General features: G+C 42.2%; 1 protein-coding gene across 5 annotated transcripts in view; it reads right to left on the bottom strand.

The window, feature by feature from the left end:
* TNIK (TRAF2 and NCK interacting kinase) overlaps positions 1 to 21041 on the bottom strand; it is a 382741-nt gene that overhangs the window by 293658 nt on the left and 68042 nt on the right. For all 5 annotated transcript variants that reach the window (XM_078069267.1, XM_078069253.1, XM_078069254.1 and 2 more), the window contains exon 2: positions 6700 to 6765. In XM_078069267.1, coding sequence (XP_077925393.1) covers positions 6700 to 6765 — 66 coding nt within the window. The remainder of the gene's footprint in view (positions 1 to 6699; positions 6766 to 21041) is intronic.

Here is a 21041-nt window from a genome sequence, read left to right as displayed (position 1 = left end):
CAAACCCCAAGGCCTCCAGGCTTCTTCCATATCCCCCTTCCATAGTCCACTCGGGTATCCACTCTGCCTGGGCAGCATTACTGCTCCATACGCTACACTCCCACTGTCTCTGCCCACCAATTTTAAGAGTTTTGCTATCTTGTCTTATCCTTAGAGAAGAGGTTCTCAACTGGGAGTAATTTTGCTCCCCAGGAAATATTTGGCAATGTCTGGAGAAATTTTTGATTGTCATGACTTTGAAGTGCTACTGATACCTCATGGGTAGAGGCCAGGGATGCTGCTAAACATCCTACAATGCGCAGGAGAGCCCCCCGCAACAAAGAGTTAGCCATCCCAAAATGTCAATAGTTCCACGATTGAGAAACCCTGCATTGGAGTGATAATGTAGTTTAATAAATAGTGCTTTAGTTTCTTCCCCTACAAAATCATGAAGAGTAACTAAGACAATATATATGAAAACTTTTAGCACATAGGAAGCACTCAGAGTCCTAATGAGATAATCTGATTGCACACTTCTATACGGTAGGAACCACCTCAGTTGGCTCTACATTCTTCCCACACAAAGCACAGAGCTTTTTTCACTGGCACTCAACTGGTGAAATAATGCATTCTTTGTATTGGAAATTCTTGGTTAAAAAAAACAAATGCCACTATTATCTAAGAAACACAACATTCTCCCCATACTCCTTACCAAAAGATAAGTGAATAGTATAATTCGTGATTCATTAGAACGGACTATGAAAAGCTACACTGCATCTGAATATATCATATAGTCACCTTCATATCAAGACTATTGATAAGCTCACTATTAAAATGCTTTGTCTTACTTTAACAGGTTAATTAAGAGATCACAATATACAGACTTGAGGAAATCTCATGCAACAGGCTCAGATTCTTCTATCTATACCAAGTTGGTTTGACCATATTGATTCTCAGGTCTCGAGTTGAATGATTCAGGACAACCTTAAACTGTAATCACAGCATGTCAAATAAAAACACCAAAAGCTTAATCTCTCAATGAGTACATCAGAACTGGTTGGCATCATATCTCAGGTCAGGATCTTTATGTTTTTGACTTCTCAGTTGATGTAAGTTGGAGTCAGCATGGAAATCTTAAAGTAAATGATTACAAAAAGCATTAGGACTAGCATTCATTCAAGTGGCCCTACAACAGGATAATCTACACTCATTTTTGCAGTTTCTGGAGGCATGGCCCCAAGGCCCTAACCATCAGAATGAACCCATATGCTTAATAAAAGTGCAGATTCCTGGACCCCACCCCAGACCCATGAATCAAAATTTCAGAGATTGATCCTAGCCACCTATATTTTTAATAATTTCCCAAATATTTGTTTTGCACACTAGAGTTTAGGAACCTCTGCCAGGAGACTGAAACCCCAGACAATGGATTTGCCTCATTTTGTAAATGTCCAGCATGGGTCTGGCTTCTATAGACTATCAACAATTCATTTAACATAAAATCCACATCCACTTCCCACCATAAAATATAAGTAGGGCATTTTGTTGATTATTTTGTGTAAATATGCATTTCTGAATATTAATATTTTATGGGAAATGCTGAAAAACTGGACATGAATATAAAAAGAATTATCAAGGAAAACAAAGCTCAATGCTGGGCCCCACAATCGTCAACATCTATTATGTACCAGACTAGGGATACAATGGTAGCTAGACACACTAGGTTCCTATCCTGATTTTTCCTTTATTTATGCATTTAAATTGTTTCCTATGCACTCAAAGAAGCAAGATGATTTCGGAGAGTGGCAATGCCATGAAGACAATAAAACAAGGTGATGTAATAGAGAAAGTCTGTGGGGGAAGGAGGCAGATGTGGTGGCTGTCTGTATTAGATACAAGGATGAAAAGTAGTTTCCTTAAAGAGGTAACATTTGAACTGAGACCCAAAGGAGAAGGAGCCAGTCATGAGAGGGTTGGAGGAAAGTGTTCTAGACAGAGGAAACTATTGCTATAAAGACCTCAAGTTGAGAACAAGGTTCTCATGAAATTATTACAGGAATTAAATCAGAAATCAGATCACATATACAAAATGTTTTGCAAAACTGAAAACTACTTAAAAGTATAAAGTATTATTTTTTAGGGGCATCTGGGTGGCTCAGTCTGTTAAGCGTCCGACTCTTGATTTCCGCTGAGGTCATATCAAATGGGTCATGGGATGTAGCCCCGCATTGGTCTCCGCACTCAGCGGGGAGTCTGCTTGAGGATTCTCTCTCTCTGTCCCTCCCCACCACATGCTCGTACTCTCTCTCTCTCAAATAAATGAATAAATCTTTTTTTAAAAAGTATAAAGTATTATTTTTAGTAATATGTTAAAATAGTTCCCAGATACAGTCTGCAATAACGAAGGGCCTCAGGTCTGTGTCATATGAAGAATTAATCAAGCAACTTGAGGCTATATTGCCTAAAGAAAGGGAGATACAAGTATGTGTTTGGGGGAAGAAATGAGAAGTCTTCTTCAAATATCTGAGGACTATGTTCTTGTGGAAGGAGATTTAATGTTATTTTTTTTTTAATTTTTATTTATTTATTTGACAGAGAGAAAGACAGCGAGGGAGGGAGCACAAGCAGGGGGAGCGGGAGAGGGAGAAGCAGGCTTCCGGCCAAGCAGGGAGCCTGATGTGGGGCTTGATCCCAGGACCCTAGGACCATGACCTGAGCCGAAGGCAGACGTTTAATGACTGAGCCACCCAGGCGCCCCTGATGTTATTTTTTAAAATAGCTCTGAGGGTATGGAATGAGCTTGAAATGGTAAACAGTTTAGAAAGGCAGAATGTTGGCTCAAAATGATGATGAACATTCAAAGAAAGTTGCAGGAAAATGCACTGACTGGTAGGTACTGAGTTCTACACGACCAGAAGCAATCAAGGTTGGGCTGCACAGACATTTGGCAAGGAATGATTTGATTAGATGCCTTATAAAGACTTTTGCAATCCTTTGAAAGTACACGCACTCGCTCTCTCTCAGTGCTCCTCACACATGCACTGCAACACCCAAGGCCTCCCTTAGTCCATGCTTTACAATCTTAAGGAGATTTTGAGAAAAACCTGAGAAATACTGAGGATTCTACCACATTTCTAATTCACACTGTCACCCTGGAATCAAGCATGTCTCCATCTCTGTAATAACCAAAGTATATTTCAAAAGGGCAAATTAAGAAACAGGATAGACTAACATTCATTTTTGAAATCTGTGGCTAAGATTTAGTGGTGTTTTACAGTAAACATTAAACAATTCTCTGAACTTATTAAAATAATTACTTTATTTTAACAAAAATATATCTGAATTCCATTAGCTCCCAATATGTGGCATGCCAATGAACAGCCAAAACTGATAGTAAATAGGTATGTGGCCTTTGGTTGGTTTGGTTTTTAATGGAGCCATGGGCCCAGGAAGATGATTTCCTCAATAAAAGTCCTGACAGAGAATCACTACTCTATTATTTATGTACTCAGACCAATAAATAAAGTAAAAAAATACTGAGTTGCCACTTGACCACCTGGGACCAAAATGCTAAAGATAAACAATCTAGCCTTCCAAGGACAGAGAGCCCAAGCCAGACTTGGGAGTAAGACTAGAAATAACTTTGAAAAGCTAAACATTACTATGACCTTTATATAAAATATTTATATTTCCACATCCAGATGTATGTGGCTCATATTCAAATAGACTGCAGAAAACATTCTCTTAATACCTACAATTTTTGTGCACATTTTTGTTTATTGTATTAAGTAGGTTTCTTAAAAACTACTTGTAAATAAAATTATATCATGACCCTCTTAGGACAACTTATAAAAGAAACTTATAATGAATCTTTCCATAAAATAAAGACAAGGTCTATATAATTGTCCAAAAAAAATTATACTTAATTTTATGAAATTCAGGAACACCAAAAACTGGATTTACAAAAAATTAAAATCAAAGGTTTAATACTTAATATAAAGAAAGAATTTATCATAGAATTTTTTTGTGTAGGAATCTCTTCTTAGGGCTATAAAATTACTATTTATGCCTACAGTATTTTAGAAATACACCTATTCCCTAAAAGGTAAATATAACCTATAATGTAAACAATCACTTCGTAACTTATTTTTCTTTAGGTTCACATGTATCTGATTTTGCTATTTTATTTTTAGAGATTTATTTATTTATTTGAGAGAGAGAGAGCGGGGGAGGGGCAGAGGGAGAGAGAGAGAGAGAGAGAGAGGGAATCTCAAGCAGAGTCCCCACTGAGCACAGAGCCAGACAGACACAGAGCTCACTCCCAGGACCCTGAGATCATGACCTGAGCTGAAATCAAGAGTGGACGCTTAATGGATTGAGCCACCCAGGTGCCTCTGATTTTGCTATTTTTTTAAGCTTTAATCCTTCAGAACTCAGATGACAAAAGGACTGAATTAGCGGCTCAGGAAACCCAGGTATCTCTGTTCATAAGCAGGTGCCACTTAATATCATCTGAGTTGCCTAGAAACCAACCCCTTAAATGAGCAGGGAGTTTTAATTCTTCAGATATATCATTACAAGTCCCCAAAGCATTTCTAACTATATTCTCACTTGACTAATGCACAGAAAAGCTGCGATGCCACAAAACAATACTTAGGGCTGGTAAGAGAGACCAAGTTTTCTGTCCCATACACCAATGCATTCGCCAAGACCTTTCTTTGCAATCTCCCTTCAGCTTGAGTGGTGCCAAAGTTCTGTATCAACCACTAAAAGGATGGAATCTTTTCCTTCCTTCCTTCCTTCCTTCCTTCCTTCTTCCTTCTTCCTTCCCCTTCCTTCCTTCCTTTCTTCCTTCCTTCTTCCTTCCTTCCTTCATTTATTTTAAGTAGACTACATGCCCAGCATGGAGCCCAACATGGGGCTCGAACTCACCACTGTGAGATCAAGACCTGAGCCAAGATCAAGACCCAAGCTGAGATCAAGAGTCGGACACTCAACCAATTGAGCCACCCAGGTGCCCCAAGAATGGCATCTTCAGAATAATGTTAACAACATAGTTGGTAAATATCTTTCCTTTCTAAAAAGACCTTACACCTCTTGACACTTGTTTCCTTTTCTTTTCAGGTGACAAGAAAGTAGGGATAATTCTGAATTTTCCAAACATTCTCATCCTTAACTTAATCTCTTTGTTGTCTTCTTTTGCAAGAATATACAATCCACCTCTTAGATTAGTAGACAAAGCTGTGAATTGTCCCCCAAATGCATATTCTCCAGGTGGGAAGCATGGTACAATGGAATGGTTCTAAAAAAAAGGGCACCATAAAACCAAGAGCATGTGATAGAGTTGCAACTCCATACTGTCAGCAAATCAGAAGTAATTTTCTACCTAAATCAGAGCTTAATTCATTAGCCCACATTAATTCACAAGTTCAATCCAATTTCTCAAAATGCAATAACACAATCTTCCAACCTAATTATCTGCATTGACAGTATTTTAAAGCATTTGCTGAGACACATTTCTTCCTTGTGTCAGACAGGATCAACATCAAGTGAACAGCTTGGGTGGACTACATTTTGTCTAATTGCAAGGGGTTGACATTTTAGGAAACAATCATTTCTTGCAAGGAAGAAATTTTCCCCTGGATGGACACCAAAGGCTACCTTCCAATAAGTAAAGGTTTAAATGTATCTGTTTACAATTGTGTGCAGATTCTCAAGAACATCGTGTGTGTGTGTGTGTGTGTGTGTGTGTGTACTTTTGACATTCTGTAGAATTGGAAATATTACAATATGGAGGACTTCTACAGTAATTTTAATCACTAAGAGAAGTTTAGGAATCAGAGAAGGAACTTTTAAAAACAGAACAACAAAAAGAGATCATTTGTAATGAAAATACCATCCCATCTCACTACCACTCAGGAAAATGATGGATATTTCCCTAGAAACAATCACGAGAAAAGAATTGGTTTGTTTTGAAGGCATTTATTTCAATAGCTCATTTACTAAAACCCCCTGAATTTTAATCCAAAAACAGTACATTTCTATTTCCTTTTAATAATCAAAAGGGAAATCAACCCACATTTTTAAACAGTCATATTTTTTAAGACCCTTTACCGGGGGGGGCAATATCTTTTAAAAGAATTTTTAAGTGAACTTACAAGCAAAAATTAGTAAAAGGACAAAAAATACTTCTTATTCCTCAACTCAAGTTTAACTTTTATTTATTGCCTATCTTCTAAAAGTCATTCTGCCATTAGGCTTTTGCTTTGTGAGGTAGCCAGGTTTCTCCTAACACTGTTCACTAAGCTCAGTTTAATTCATGCCCTGGGCCAATAACAAATCTACCTATCCAGCTGCAATACTTTAATAGCTTAAATTGCTAAAGTAAAAGTCATCCTTTACTCCTTTGAAAACCAGTTCTGGCAGTGTTAAAGTAAAGGAAACTAAATACGTAAAGAGCTTCAAATATGCAGCATTGAAATTCATGCGTCAGATGTAAACATTATAATACATAATGAAGGACAAGGCCCAAACTTCAGAATCCTGTTTAGGCAATGGGATTACAGATATATGTTAAAAGATGGAGAGTCAATTAAGAAGCACATTATTTTGTTTTAAATCTGTTGTAAGGCATATATGAGCAAGAACAGACAGCACAGCTATTTAGCATTCATGAATCAAAAACCACATAGAAGCCATGTTCAAACTCAGTGAACTTACCTTATAAACTTGTCCATATGTTCCATTTCCAACAAGTTCCACTAATTCAAAGATCCCTGCAGGGTCCTAAAAAAACAATAAACAAACAAAAATTCAAAATAACATTCCAGGCATTGTCTTAATCAAAAGCAAACACTTAAAATAAGCAAGTAAATAACAACTTTAGCTTTGGGGACTCTCATGTGTTATTAATTACTAATAAAATTTAAGTCAGCTGAAGCTATGCAACTAGTCAAAATCCACTTTGTTTCCATTTTACTCTTCTATGAGATGTGTTTAGATCGGACAAAAGGAGATATGACTTCCACCAAAACCATAAAAAAGAATGAACACATTTATCGCTGCCAAATGGAAATACACTTGCAGGTACATCAGGATAAAATGAAAGACCCATCATCCTGGGAGGGGATTCTAATTTTTCAGATCTTTCTCTTTGAAGCTTCTGAGCTGCCCATTCTGTTGAACACAATTAAGAAAGGGTTGTTTCTGTATCGTGGGGAAAGCATACATAAGGTAGTCAACGGTTCCCAAGCGCCGGTGCAAATCAACATAGCTGCCTCCCCCGAATGTTTTTCCTTGGCTTTACCTCCCCCTCTCTACAACACTGTCCCTGCAAAATATGTTTCTGTGCCTGGTCTTCAGATCCTGCACTACCTGCAGAAAGAGTCCCTGCAGGATTTTGAATACCAACTGAATTGGAGATTTATGCACATCTTGACCACCAAACAGGTATCTGCTAACCCTCAGAGTCAGCTAACTCTTAGGGTGCTCGGTAAATGTCCAATAATTGCTGCTATTTATTACTGAATTCTTATCCCCTCAAATGGAAAAAAATACCAAAGCCTGTAAAATTCAACTCAGAAGCATACACCGACTCTGAACTCTACTGCTACCTCACTGGACAGAAATTGTTTCTTTAAGGGCCTAAATGAGGAATCACAAACTTAAGTGTCTGCAGAGGCTAATCAAGTAACGTAACAGAATGAAGGGGGCCAGCTGGGGTCTGTGGCCACCTGGAGAAGCCATGTCTCCCTGCGGGGGTGGGGCTGGGGGTCACGTAGCTGGACCCACAGTTGTGATTACGTCCACCTCTGAGCACTATATTGCCTGGTCTAAAGTTTTCGTTTTGTTTTGTATGTTTCCAAGATGTCCTAATTTTTAAACGTTAGGCACTAACTCACTTAAAAAAAATACTCTGAGGGAGGGACAAATAAAAGACTGCAAAAGAGTCAACACTTTTATAAGATAATAAATTGTTAGGGTGACTGAGAGGCAGGGGAGGGAAAGCCTGGGCTTTGGATGCAGACAGACCAGCTTTCCCTCGACTGGCTGCACGATCGGAGGACACCCTGAGAGAGCAACTAAGTCTCCGGGCAGATAAAATGGGGATGACACTTGCCCTTGCAGAGCTCTGATGAAGAGTCAGGAAGGGCCTAGCACCACACCCTGCACATAGCTGGCCATCTGCTCGGGTCTCGTAGCAATCATTTTTCAGCTGAGGAACTGCACACCGCTAGTAGCATTTAAAGGGCCGAGGGCTGCTTCAGGGCTGCTATTCGTGGGGAAGGAGACAAATGAGTCCGATGTGACAAGTAAGAGTTCTTTAAAGCTACAGTCTTTAGGGGCGCCTGGGTGGCTCAGTAGGGTAAGCGTCCAACTCTTGATTTTGGCTCAGGTCATGATCCCGGGGTCCTGGGATCGGGCTCAGTCGGGAGTCAGCTTGTTTCCCTCTCTCTCTGCCCCTCCCCCTGCTTGCTCACTCGGTCTCTCAAATGAATAAATAAATCTTATAAATAAATAAATAAATAAATAAATAAATAAATAAAGTTATGGTCTTTAGCAAACCAGGCCCAAGACAAGCCCTTTGCCGTGTGCCTTCAAAGATTCCGCAAAGAAAACAACAAAATAAAACAAAATCTCAACAGTTGAAGCCGTTTATCCCTGAGAAAGAATTGTCATCCATATAATCCATTGTTATAAAGCCAGGAGGGCAAAAAAACCCCACTCCAGACTCGACTCGGACCTCACAGCCCGAGAAGTCTGGAAGTTCCAGCTACACCCCCCGGGTCAGGGGGTGTGGACGACGTTCCCAATGGAACTGTGTGACAGGAGCAACGGTGAGGGCCCGGAGCTCTGGCAACGGAGACCCCGTAGCTGACAGACCACCTGGGAGGCCTCAGGATGGGAAGGAAAATGGTGTGTGTGAAACTGCTAGGCCATCAGAGCAGCAGGTTCTATTACAAACAGAATTAGAAAGAAATGAGGGAACAGGGGAAAAAAAAGCCCACAAATGGTGGCAGCTGCTGTTTGTTTCTAAGCTGTTCCCAGTAGTTTGTTTGCTCAGTGGTGTTTCTGCAACAAATTTTGAGAGAGGTTCTACATGTGCTCGAAATATCTCAATTGTGTTTTCAACATTCGTTTTTTTTTTTTTCTTGACTAAGAAAATTTGAACGAAAGACAGAAGCAGGACGGTGACTACCACCTGCTTTAAGGAGCCTAGGAAGCATGGTGGCGGGGGGGGGGGGGTAGAAGGGGAGCACAGGAGCAGAAACAGGATGCAGAACTGAGACCAGCTTCTATGCCCAGGGGCCACCCTACTGTACGGACCCATCCTCAGGGCTGAGGTTTAATGGGCTGGTCTCAGGTAGAGCTGGGCAACTGACTTCTAGCTCTTTCCTTTCCTTGAACAGTCCACTAATGCGCCCATGGCTCAGCCCATTAGCGGACTGATGGCTCAGAACCAAGGAAGTACAATGCCGAGATTTTTGTTCCAACTGCTGGGAGATGGGGTCTTTCCACTGGACACATACATCCAAGGAGCTCAAAAGCAAAGGTCAGAGTAACCAGAGCTGGATTGGTGACCCACCTTGGGTAGGCAACCAAACTGGAAACAATCATCAAATGAGGGTGGTTCCCCAGGAAATGGGACTCAGAATTGTGGAAATTTACAGAGGGAGTTTATTGGGGTGTGCCTCAGAATCAAGACTATTTGGGAATGAAGGAAGAAGTATAGGACTGAGCAGAAGGAATGAGTTCAGCTGTGATGCAGTGGAACCAAAACTTCATCTGATCCCACAGGAGCTCCGGAGCTGGGGTGAACCTCCAAAATTATCATACCCTGAGGTATGGGGGCCTTTGCACCCCACCTCCGTTGACTAGTGATTGCATGCAGACTGTCCCCAGCCCAGCGGTTATGATCTTGCGTGAAGTGACACTCTTCTGCTAAGGACAATCCCCAGGTGAGAACAATCACTGGCTGCCTACACTCCCAGCAGGTGGACAATGAGTGCCTCAGGTGTAGAGAGGAGATCTGGGTTACACATCACAGCACCACTAGAAGCATCATGGCTAGAAATGAGTACCGGTTCGGAATTGGAAAAGAAGTCTATAAGCTTCTATCTTCTACAGAATGCTAACAGTAATAAGACAAAATGGCACAATTAGAGTAATGGTATTTGCAAGGAGGGGGCTCTCTGAGACCCTAGAAAGCAGAAGGCAGAGATATTGTTCAGGGGCACTTGAACTAAGCCCTGATCCTAAGCTTCCCTCTCCCCTACCCCCACTCCAAGTACCCGGAGAGCTGATGTTTGTGAATACTCCCTTCCACAAATGCAACTAATTGCTAGGTAGGCTCTTGGGGAATAGTGCGATAGCTTGAACATGGTACGCACTCATTCATCTGTTTTCTCCACGCTTGTAGGACTCTAACGTAATTTCTCCCAAGGGTCACCAATGACTCAATCTCTTATCTATAATGGTCTCTTCTCAGTCCCGTCCTGGTTGTTCCCTTTGAGGCATTTACATTGTCGAACACCACCACTCTTGTTGAAATATCTCCCCTCCCTTGTCTTCCCGCGTACCGCCCAGTCTCTCTCAGAGACTCTGTTTCTTCCACCCAGACCTTAAAGGTAGGCTGACCCCAAAGTTCCAACCTCGTGCTGTTCACTAAGTGCTAATGAATTCATCTCCAAATGACCATTTTATTCATGTACTCCACTCCATTCATGCAACAGGCCTCACCTTCTCTTGCTGGGACTACTTACTTTCAACCAATTCTTCCCTCCTTCACACTAACTTTCTAAAATAGACACAACACACCCTGCTTTAGAATCCTACACAATGTGGTTCAAACTGAAAGTCAAGGTCCTGTCTTGCTTAGGCCCAGTCTTCATTCCCAGTCTCATGTTCCATCATTTCTTACTATAACCAACCACCTCAAACCGCCTGCCATTTCCCTAACACACCACACAGGCTGGGTCTCTTTGCCTGGATTCAGGACGTCTGTCTGCCAAGATTATTCCTTCTACCATTCTCCACCAAGCAAGCCCATCCTTAAAAGCCCAGTATGCCACCTCCCGTGTGAAGCTTTTCTCAAATTAGCGCCACCAACTCTCTGCCTCCACAGCATGTTGTACATAGCTCTACGATAAGCATTTTCACCTAGTACCATCCCCTCTTCCATTTCTTGCCCTCGATATATTACAAATGCCCTGAAAGACAGGGACTGTAACATATTTATTTTACTATTTCCCAGCACTTAGCATGGTGTCCAACACATAACTAGACATAACGATTTACCGAATAAGGTTGATGTCCCACTCCCAACTCTCCACAACATGTGTTGAGGAAGCTGCAAAACAATGGGATCAGAATGTTGAGCCAAAGGTCTAGCAAAAGTACATCATTTCTTTTTCAATCTAGACAAACTGTCCCAGCCCCTACACCCCCTCCATCCCCCTTACCCCGCTTCCAGTTGCACAAAACCATCACATACATTAGCTCCTATGGGATTCCCAGCTCTAAAGAAAATGCATGAAGCCCATTGGTGTGAGCTGTGCTTCAGGTGCATTGAGAAGACAGGCTGTCAGGATGCGGCCACGTGCAATGCAACAAGATGATGTACCTAATAATCATGTTACAAAGACAGGAAAGCTAAGAGACAAGAATCAGCTTAACTCTCTCTCTCGTGTTTGTTTAGCTACTCATAAAGCCAGAATGGGCAGCATGGAAGAAAGCTGCATACACCAAGGAAGAGAGAGCAAATCATTGACATTTACCAAAGTCAGGAATCCCTGTTGGCTATACATGCCTTTATTCAGATCTTAACCTTTGCCAGGAGATGGGGAAGAGAATTTAATTCTAAGGTAGAGTAGTTTACACTATTTCATAATGAAATATAACTACATATCAAAAGGCAAGCTGTTCCATAAAAGAAAATGTAACTTTTCAGCAAGTATTGAGCAAGGCAAATTTGGTTAACCACCATCATAAAGATCACAATAACAGCTCACACTTCATGAGTGTTTATGTGCCAGGCACTGCTCTAAGCATTTTCCACAAAGAGGTCATTTCATTACTTCAATTATGTCAAGTGGATGCTATTGTTGTCTTTATTTTACAGATGAGGGCATCGAGGCACAGAGAGGGGAAGCAGGTGGTTAAGGTCACACCACTGATGGGTGGCTGAGCTAGGATGGGTGCCTGGCTGGTCAGACCCCAAACGCTGGGCTTTTAACCGCTCGGTACTCTATCAGCTTCATGGAATCAGCATTCCCAGCCCTTGACTTACCACTTGTTAGCTCTGCTTTGAGTCTCGGTTTCTTCATCTTTAAAATGGGGATAATATTACCTCCCTCCCAGGGTCACTGTGACGGCTCCAAAAATATCTAGACTAGCTCAGGGCCTGACACATATTAGTATTTCAACAAAGAGTAACCTCCTTCCTTCCTTTTTTTTTTCCTCTTTGGAAAAAAAAGATCATTTAACACACAAGGAATATGCCACAGAAAAATTCCATCTGTATTTCGTATATTTTCAACTAGCAAAGCCAATAAAAGAAAACCTATTGTCTTTTAACCAACACCACCATGTGCTTAGCAAACAGGGTCAGGTATTTATGGACAAACAGATGTCTCTTTAGAAATTACTGAGAAATTGGGAAGACACAATAACTTTTTTGGGCTCCTGGGATGTTGGAATAAATTCTCTCTTCCATCAGCTGATGCCGTTCAGGCGGCATTGGCAGCTCAAGCCTGACTTCGCAGCAGAGTGCAGAGATTTAAGACGTAGGGGTTAATAGTCCCCATCACTGAGTTATACTTTAATTCTTTCAAGCCCTCTGAATGACACTGGATTTATCAGAACACTAAATAACATCTCTAGACTAAATCCCAAAGACCGAAAAAGACAAACCTAAACATATAGCTAGGATGACTACCTCCTTAGTATCATAAAAGATGATGTCTATTCTTCCCAGCCCTTCTCCCTTCTCTGAAATGAAATTAAGAGACGGATTGGGAGAGATTATGGCCAATGGCTTAGATTCCAGACATCCTTTCTCCCAAACTCCTCTCACAGACAGCCGTTCAGATCTTTCACTTGGGGTCACCTGTCCTTGGGCGGGGTGAAATAGACCCCAAAAGAGTACGAATAGCTGATCTGGCTCCCAGAATGACTGCCCACCCCCAGATTCCCTACTGACATCTGCCAAATGACTGTGCTTACTCTAAACTTACAGGCCTTGAAAAGACCAAAATGTTATTTCTCTTAGAACCATATTTAGCAGCTGTTTTGTTCGGTTTCAGCCCTAACTGACAAGCATATGCTTACAAAAGCAAAACAGCACAAAGAAAACAAAGAACAGTAGGAGAACTCTCCATATTCATCTTGAGCCTTCAGGCTTTTCAACACCATCGTTCTTCCAAAGTAAGCACAGTGCTGGGAAACATCGTACTGATGCAACATGGCCCGATGCTAGCCCATACTGTGCTCACAGACAGGCAAGCTCCCTCATTTTTTACTGACCCTCCCTCCTTCTGATGTAGGGATCTGAGGAGCCAAAGGTTTTACCTTCCACAATGGGGTTTATTCAGTCCCTGAGTGCTATCCACACCCTTCACACCCAACTACTTTCCAAGGTAGAAGGACGGGTACACTGGCCCCTGCCTCCTGGTGCTTCCAATCTGATGAAGAAATAGACATGAGCCCATAACTACACGTACACAGTCATTAAATTACAATTAAATTATAGTGACAAGCAACATGCAGGAAAAAGGCAAGGTGCTCTCAGAGTATACACCTGGGAGATCTAGAATATAATCCAGACTTATCTTCATTAACATACTGCCCAAGCCAGTATCTCAAATAGAACAGGTAATTCATATAAAAGAATATATTTAAAAATATAAAAATAAAACGATTGCTGAATTTTCTCATTTGATCATTTGTGCAGAACAAATTACATGATGCAGACCTATCAGACGATTTACACAAAAAAGTTAGGGTTCAATTTGGGATTCTACTCTTTGCCAGGGTTATCTGACCTCTCATATTCTGGTTTTCCCATCTGTGAAATGGGATCATCCCCCTTGGCCTGCTTTCCTGGCAAGGCTCCATCCTGCGTGCGAATGTGCTAGACACCTCCCTGGCTCCACGTGTCCAGTGTTGAGCTTTGGGAAGGGTGGTACTGATGGCAGGCTGACTCCAGGACGCCATCTGCCCCCCTATAGTTGGGCCTGGCTACATGGTATCGGTATCCAAAACTGGCTCCTGGCACGGTCAGGACATGGTGCCAGCCAAGCATCAAGCAACGCCTTCCTTGAGGATGGCTTCTAGCCCACGGAATAGTGAGGCCAGAGCCTCCTCACCTCCTGCTTGGTTTGCTACCTGTTTCGTTCCACCTGCTACTGAGCAGCCATTGGTAGTGAAACAGCGTCCCACGCACCTTGCCCCTGATCACCTGCTCACTCCGGACTCTGCAGCTCCAGCCTGCTCTCACAAAGGCAGCCTTTAAAATTAGTTCTGCATGGCTCAGTCGGTTAAGCGTCTGCCTTCGGCTCAGGTCATGATCCTGGGGTCCTGGGATCAAGGCCCACATCGGGCTCCCTGCTCAGCGGGGAGTCTGCTTCTTCCTCTGCCCCTCCCTCCCATGCTCTCTCTCACTCTCTCTCTCAAATAAATAAATAAAATCTTTTAAAAATAAATGAATAAAAATAAAATAAAATTAGATCTGAAACCTGGCCCCTCAGAGTAATAGCTGCCAGACCGTAAGCTATGATGGTTATTATCGCAGTCTCGGGGATAGACAATGGCCTAAATACTTTATTTTTTTTTTCATATTTAATCCTTACAGCAACCATGGGGAGTACACGTTACAAACCCCCATTTTCAGATGATGAAACTAAGGCTTCCAGGAGTTAAGTAACTTACCCCAAGTTAAATAGTATGTGGTGGAGACAGCAGCTAAGACCAGGCAGTCACACGAGGAGAGAAATGCCTCCTATGAGGATTGTCCTGAGCCCCCAGAAACAACACATGAAAAGCAGTTAGCACAATGCACAGTAATGCTTCATAAATACAAGCCCCTGATATTATTATTGCCATCACTGCTAGTATTATTAAAAGTTGCCCAAGATGACAGCGTTGGTTAGTAGTAGAGGTGGGAGTCAAATCCAGATATTTTGAATGCAAGTCTGTCATTACTCACTTTTCTACAAATGGCCAATGCTGAAATTAACTTGGGGTTACAGGGATGGTCAAGACCTTGCGGTTTAACAATGGAGCCAGAGAAGGGCCAGTGACCTCCAACCGGGTAGTGCGACCAGCCAAGCAGCTGGGAACCAGAAGTAAAAGGTGCCAGGGTTTGCTCAGTGCTCCTGCCTTCCCATCAGAGCCTGGAAGGACTTAGAACATTAACTTGGATATTTATTCTGATTTCGGTAGACCGGTTGCTTGAATCCTTTGTCAACTGCTGGGATTCACCAGCCAGCTCTTCTCACACTTCCTGACGCAGAGATCCTGAGCCGTGCCCACAGACCAGCCTGTGCACACATGCAATGCACAAAGCCCACTTCTCTGTTCAGAGACTATTTCCAACTTATCTGCTGTCAGGGAAAGACATACTAACTCCATAAAGCAGATTGAGAAATTTCTCCAGGATACTAAGCCAAAACGCAGATTTTTAGACAAAGATGGGGTCTCCACCTTCCAGAACTTTCCTCAACTCTCCCACAGTCTGTTTAAGCTCAAACATGGTAAGTTGCTCTAAAGGTCAGTATGTATGTAAGGGCCCCTACCCTGGTCCCTTCCCTCCCATCACAGGTTGTCCCAGAGATCATACAGCTGTTTGGGGAAATGTACCATACAGCATACAGAGACATGCAAACGTGAGATCTCTCTAGGCCTGTTAGGGCAGAGTAACTTCCCAGTATTTGCAGCAACATGAGGTCAAAATTATGGGAACCAGACTAGCAAAGATTTGGGCATTTTGCCTTTTCGAAGATGCTTAGATAAAAAAAAAAAAAAAGGATAGCATTTGCAGCAGATGGACTTTAAAGACAAGAACTGATTACCTAAATAATAAAGTAAGAAATATTAGGAAACCATCCAAGGTTCCATTTTGGGAAGAAGAGCCTTAACCCTTCCCCCAAAGGTATTCATTTATCACCTGTTTCCAACAGACCAATGACACATATTTCCTTGAAAGCATTTTCAGCACTTCTCCCAACACCTAGGGGCAACCATATAGTTGACAACAGACCCTCTCTAAGGGGTGAGGAGGCTAATATTGGCTAGATGGATCCCCTATTACTCTTCTACTTCTGAAGAGGAGCAGGATGGCCAAGAGCCACATAGGAACAGACAAGAGCCCATCAACACGTACCTGGGGCAGGGGCCTGTCACCTGGCAGATGATTGTAATGAGCCCATCCCAGTCCATCACTTGGTGTCATCACTAATGGTACAGATGGCTGGCTAGTTAATACCAACTCTTACACAGATTAGTGTAACAGGGCTTCACTGGCGTCTGATCTATTTTTTTTTCCTTCAAGGCTTTTGTCCCTATGGCTAGGCTAGCATAAAGAATATACAAGTTTGTCTGTTTGTCTGTCTGTCTGTTTGTTTTACAAGGCAGATAATTTTTTGAATGGGGTTTGTTCAAGGATCTAAAAAATTTTTTGCCAGTTTCAAGAAGCTAAAGATAAATTTCTCTGTCCCTCCAGGCTTCCAAAGGTGTTAGATTTCCATTGTCAAGTAAGTCTGGGAACACCGAGTCTAAAAGATTAGCAATTTAGGGGTGCCTGGGTGGCTCAGTCGGTTAAGCATCCGATTCTTGGTTTCAGCTCAGGTCATGACCTCAGGGTTGTGAGATGGGCCCCATGTCCGGCTCCACGCTCAGTGCGAAGTCTGCTTGAAATTCTTTCCCCTCCCTATCCCTCCTGCTCTGTCCCTCACCCTGCTTGCGTTCACTCTCACTCTCTCACTCTCAAATAAATAAATAAATAAATAAAAATCTTAAAAGATTAGAATTTAGCTCACTCTTTACTGCATAGCCTCTCAAAGCCTTTAACGTGTTAATGTTCCCTGTGAATCTCCAAGAGAGGGCAAAGCTTTCCACATTTCCTAAACCTGTTTGGCTATGGAACACTGTTTAAGGAAATTGTGTCTCTCTAAGCACTGGTGTTCTGTGGAGCACAGGATAGAAGATGATAAGGTATAGAGCAATCTTTCCCTTCTCATGCCCACTTAACCAAAGCTTGCATCTTACCTTACTATAGCAGGGCCTGCTCAATCACCCAATGTTCATTCTCCCATTGTTCTTTAGTAACAAAAATTCCAATTTTATTTGGGAAACCAATGCATCCAAGTCAAAAACTACATGTCCCCAGCCCAGCGGTTATGATCTTGCGTGAAGTGACACTCTTCTGCTAAGGACAATCCCCAGGTGAGAACAATCACTGGCTGCCTACACTCCCAGCAGGTGGACAATGAGTGCCTCAGGTGCAGAGAGGAGATCTGGGTTACACATCACAGCACCACTAGAAGCATCATGGCTAGAAATGAGTACCGGTTCGGAATTGGAAAAGAAGTCTATAAGCTTCTATCTTCTACAGAATGCTAACAGTAATAAGACAAAATGGCACAATTAGAGTAATGGTATTTGCAAGGAGGGGGCTCTCTGAGACCCTAGAAAGCAGAAGGCAGAGATATTGTTCAGGGGCACTTGAACTAAGCCCTGATCCTAAGCTTCCCTCTCCCCTACCACTGAAGCTAGAAGTGAATATGTGACTAAGTTCTGGCCAATGTTATGTAAGCAGAATTATTGTGTAGGAATTTCAGACAGGTTGCTTAAATGGAGTTGACTTAGCTGAGAGAAAGGCTCTTTTGTCTTCCACCTTCCGCCTTCAGCTGCCTGGAATGTAGATGTGATGGCCAGAGCCCTGCAGCCATTTCTGACCCTAAGGTGACTTTAAGGCTTGAAGCCTTTTGCTAGGTTGTTACAGCAGAACAATAAAATAATCCTAAGCCTCTGATGACCATGGAACTACCATATACCACTGCTCTGCTATGTCTGGACCTCTCTGTCACGAGAGAGATATAAATTTCTAGCTTCCTCAGCCTACTAATATTTTAGGTTTTCTGTTTGATGCAACTGAATTCCAATTGATTTGCTTGAATTTTACCATTCAGATATTTTTATTTATTTATGTTTAACTAACAGTCCTTCTTTAAAGTACTCCTCTCCATTAGCCTTTTGATCTTTGATAGAGATGACAGTCATTACAGTTCAACAAATATTCCAGTTCTCCTGCTGGTATGTTATATGATATCAACTCCCCCCCAATACACACTCTTTAAGTTGGGTGTGGCCACATGATTTGCTTTTGCCAATGCAATGTGAGTGAAAGTGATGTGTCACTTTCAGATGGAATATGTGAGTGTTGTATAAAATACTGCGATGACAATGGAAGCATACATGGACATGAAATCTCCACTGGTCTGTGTCTTTGGGTAGCTGAGGAATAGAATCCTCTCTTAATGGGCTCTGGACATGTGGCATGGTCAAGAAATAAACTTTAGTTACATTAAATCTCTAAGACTGTCATCACAGCATATCCTAGCCTATTCTGACTGATAGAATACAAACAACCAAATGGTGGTGATAACTGATAATCTCACTGCATAATGCTTTATGATTTCTGAGATGGTATTTCTGAAAAGAGCCACTTTTGGCTGGGTACATCTTAATCCCCAGACACTGTGCAGGCCATTTTGCAACAATCATTTTATTTAATCTCTGCCTTGATCCCGTGAGGTACATTGTTTACAAAAGAGAAGACCACAGCTAGGAGAGTAACCTACACAAGATCGATGTCCAATGCCAAAATGCACATTCTCCCCACTGTCTCCAACCTGTAACATCTGAAGCCAGCCCTGGGAAAATAAAAATGCTGTACAAAGCTGGCTGGTGACACAGGAATTCCAGGAGCCCTTTGTTACCAGGAATGGGGAGGAAACATTAAAACATGGACTGTGCGTTCACATAGCTGACCACGTCCTATAGGCCTACACGGGGGCACGCCGGGCTTGTAGTCCCTACACCCCACTGAGGACAGCAGAACTGCAAGTCCCCCAGCTGCTCATTTGAGTCCTTTGAACTCAAAACCTGCTTTTGAGCCACTGTCAAGGTAACCACGCAGCTGAAAATAACTAATTGGGCAACATTTTCTGACTGCTGCCATGGGCAGTTATAATCTCAGCATCTCCGTGGCAACCTGACTGGAATTCTGGATATTCACACAAAGAAAAACCAGTCTCCGTTCAGACCAGGGCTGCATTTTGTCTCTATTCCACTTTTCTCATTACAAGTTGCTACTGAAGGAACAATGCTTCTTTTATGAAGAATGTTTATTACTGGTCTGTGGCAGAACAGCATCTTCGTAATCTGGAAACATTTGGAAAGGGGGAACATGGTAATATATCTTTTATTGCCACATGCAAAGAGGTTTTATTAAGACAGGCTCTATTACAAACAATAGTAAAGGTCACCATGGAGTAAGTGACTTAGAATCAGGCCATGGAATTCTATGGAGATGTCAAAGGCATCGTCCAGGCAATGAATCCTTAACAACTACATTGCAATAAATTGACCACTGCTCATCTCCTCGGCACCGACCAGATGCTATTGTAAACCCCTCCTCTAAATCCCAGTGGCTCCCCTGGCCTACTCTGCTCCACCATCCCACCCCACTGGGTACCTGTCAGGAGGGCACATTTGCTGGAGGAGCTGCTATAATCCCCTGCTCAGAAAGGAGCAGGGGTGGAGTGTCGGAACCCTGCTCCAACCAGCCAAACGGGCCAAACACAATATAAATGCTAAGGGAGTTCCGATGGGTGGGAAATCAATTCAGACTGACCCAGCCAAGGAAAAGGTGGGCATCATGTGGGACTTAGGAATACAAATAGGATTTGCAGAAGTAGAGAGAGCCAAGGAGAGGGACAAAAATAGTTTTCTTCATGGTGTCATTTAAAAAGGATACATTTAATCACCTGTAGCACTTCTGTCAGAAAGGACAGAAGCTTAGAAACATGTCACCTTCAGAAGAGCACTTTCATTCAGCAAGTTTTACCTCATCTCTAGAAACCATGGTTCCATAAGAATTTCATAAGACAGACAGATTTCAAGTACTGAACACACATGCCTATAACAAAGGGGCAGACACACATGGGCTAAAGAATATATAAAGCCACTGATTTTTTTTAAGCAAAATGCTACGTTTGTTCCGGGCAACAAAGGGACCAGTATTTAAATGGCACTGCTGCAATAATTTGCTTATAACCACCTTCTCTACTCAACTATGCCCCTCGTGCCACAGAGCAGGGGCTAGGCTCTTTTCAAATTAATATCCTTAGCAACGTGCCCAGTACCCAGGCTACCGAAGGCACTTAATAAATGTTGGTTAAGTCAATAAATAATTTTATCAAGACTGACAAGAGAATATATATGTTATTTACTTTTTCATCGGTGAAATAAAGACATGAGTAAGGAAGACTATATTTCATGAAGATGTGGGCACACATTCCTCAGGAGTACACAGCTAGGTACCAGAGAAAGTGGGGGCCACATTCAAACATGGAAAGGCTTCCTGGAAAGCTCATTTTCTACAGCGACTTAAGTGTTTGTTATTTTCATATATTTGGTTACACGTGGGTAAGTTTGTATCAGTATTTTTTTCAGTAGAAGTACCACAGTCAGCCTACCAGGATCTCTGCAGTTCCGAATTTAGTCTCCTTTACCGATAGGGATGTCTTGGTAAAAACATACAGGAGCATACTGTCCACCTACACCACTTATATTCCTGATTCTCAAATACACTAAATGCTCTTTTTTTTTTTTTAAGCTGTGTTTATTTATTTAAGAGCGAGAGCGTGCGGCAGGGAGGGACAAAGGGAGAAGGGGAGAGAGTCTCAAGCCGACTCTGCCCGGCGGAGCCTGACACACGGCTCGATTCCACGACCCAGAGATCACGACCTGAGCCGAAACCAGGAGTTGGACGCTTCACC

The sequence above is a fragment of the Halichoerus grypus genome, chromosome 1 (genome assembly GCF_964656455.1).
Source record: "Halichoerus grypus chromosome 1, mHalGry1.hap1.1, whole genome shotgun sequence".
NCBI lineage: Eukaryota > Metazoa > Chordata > Mammalia > Carnivora > Phocidae > Halichoerus > Halichoerus grypus.
The sequence above is the reverse complement of the archived record's forward strand: the minus strand, read 5'-3'. Positions and strand labels throughout refer to the sequence as shown.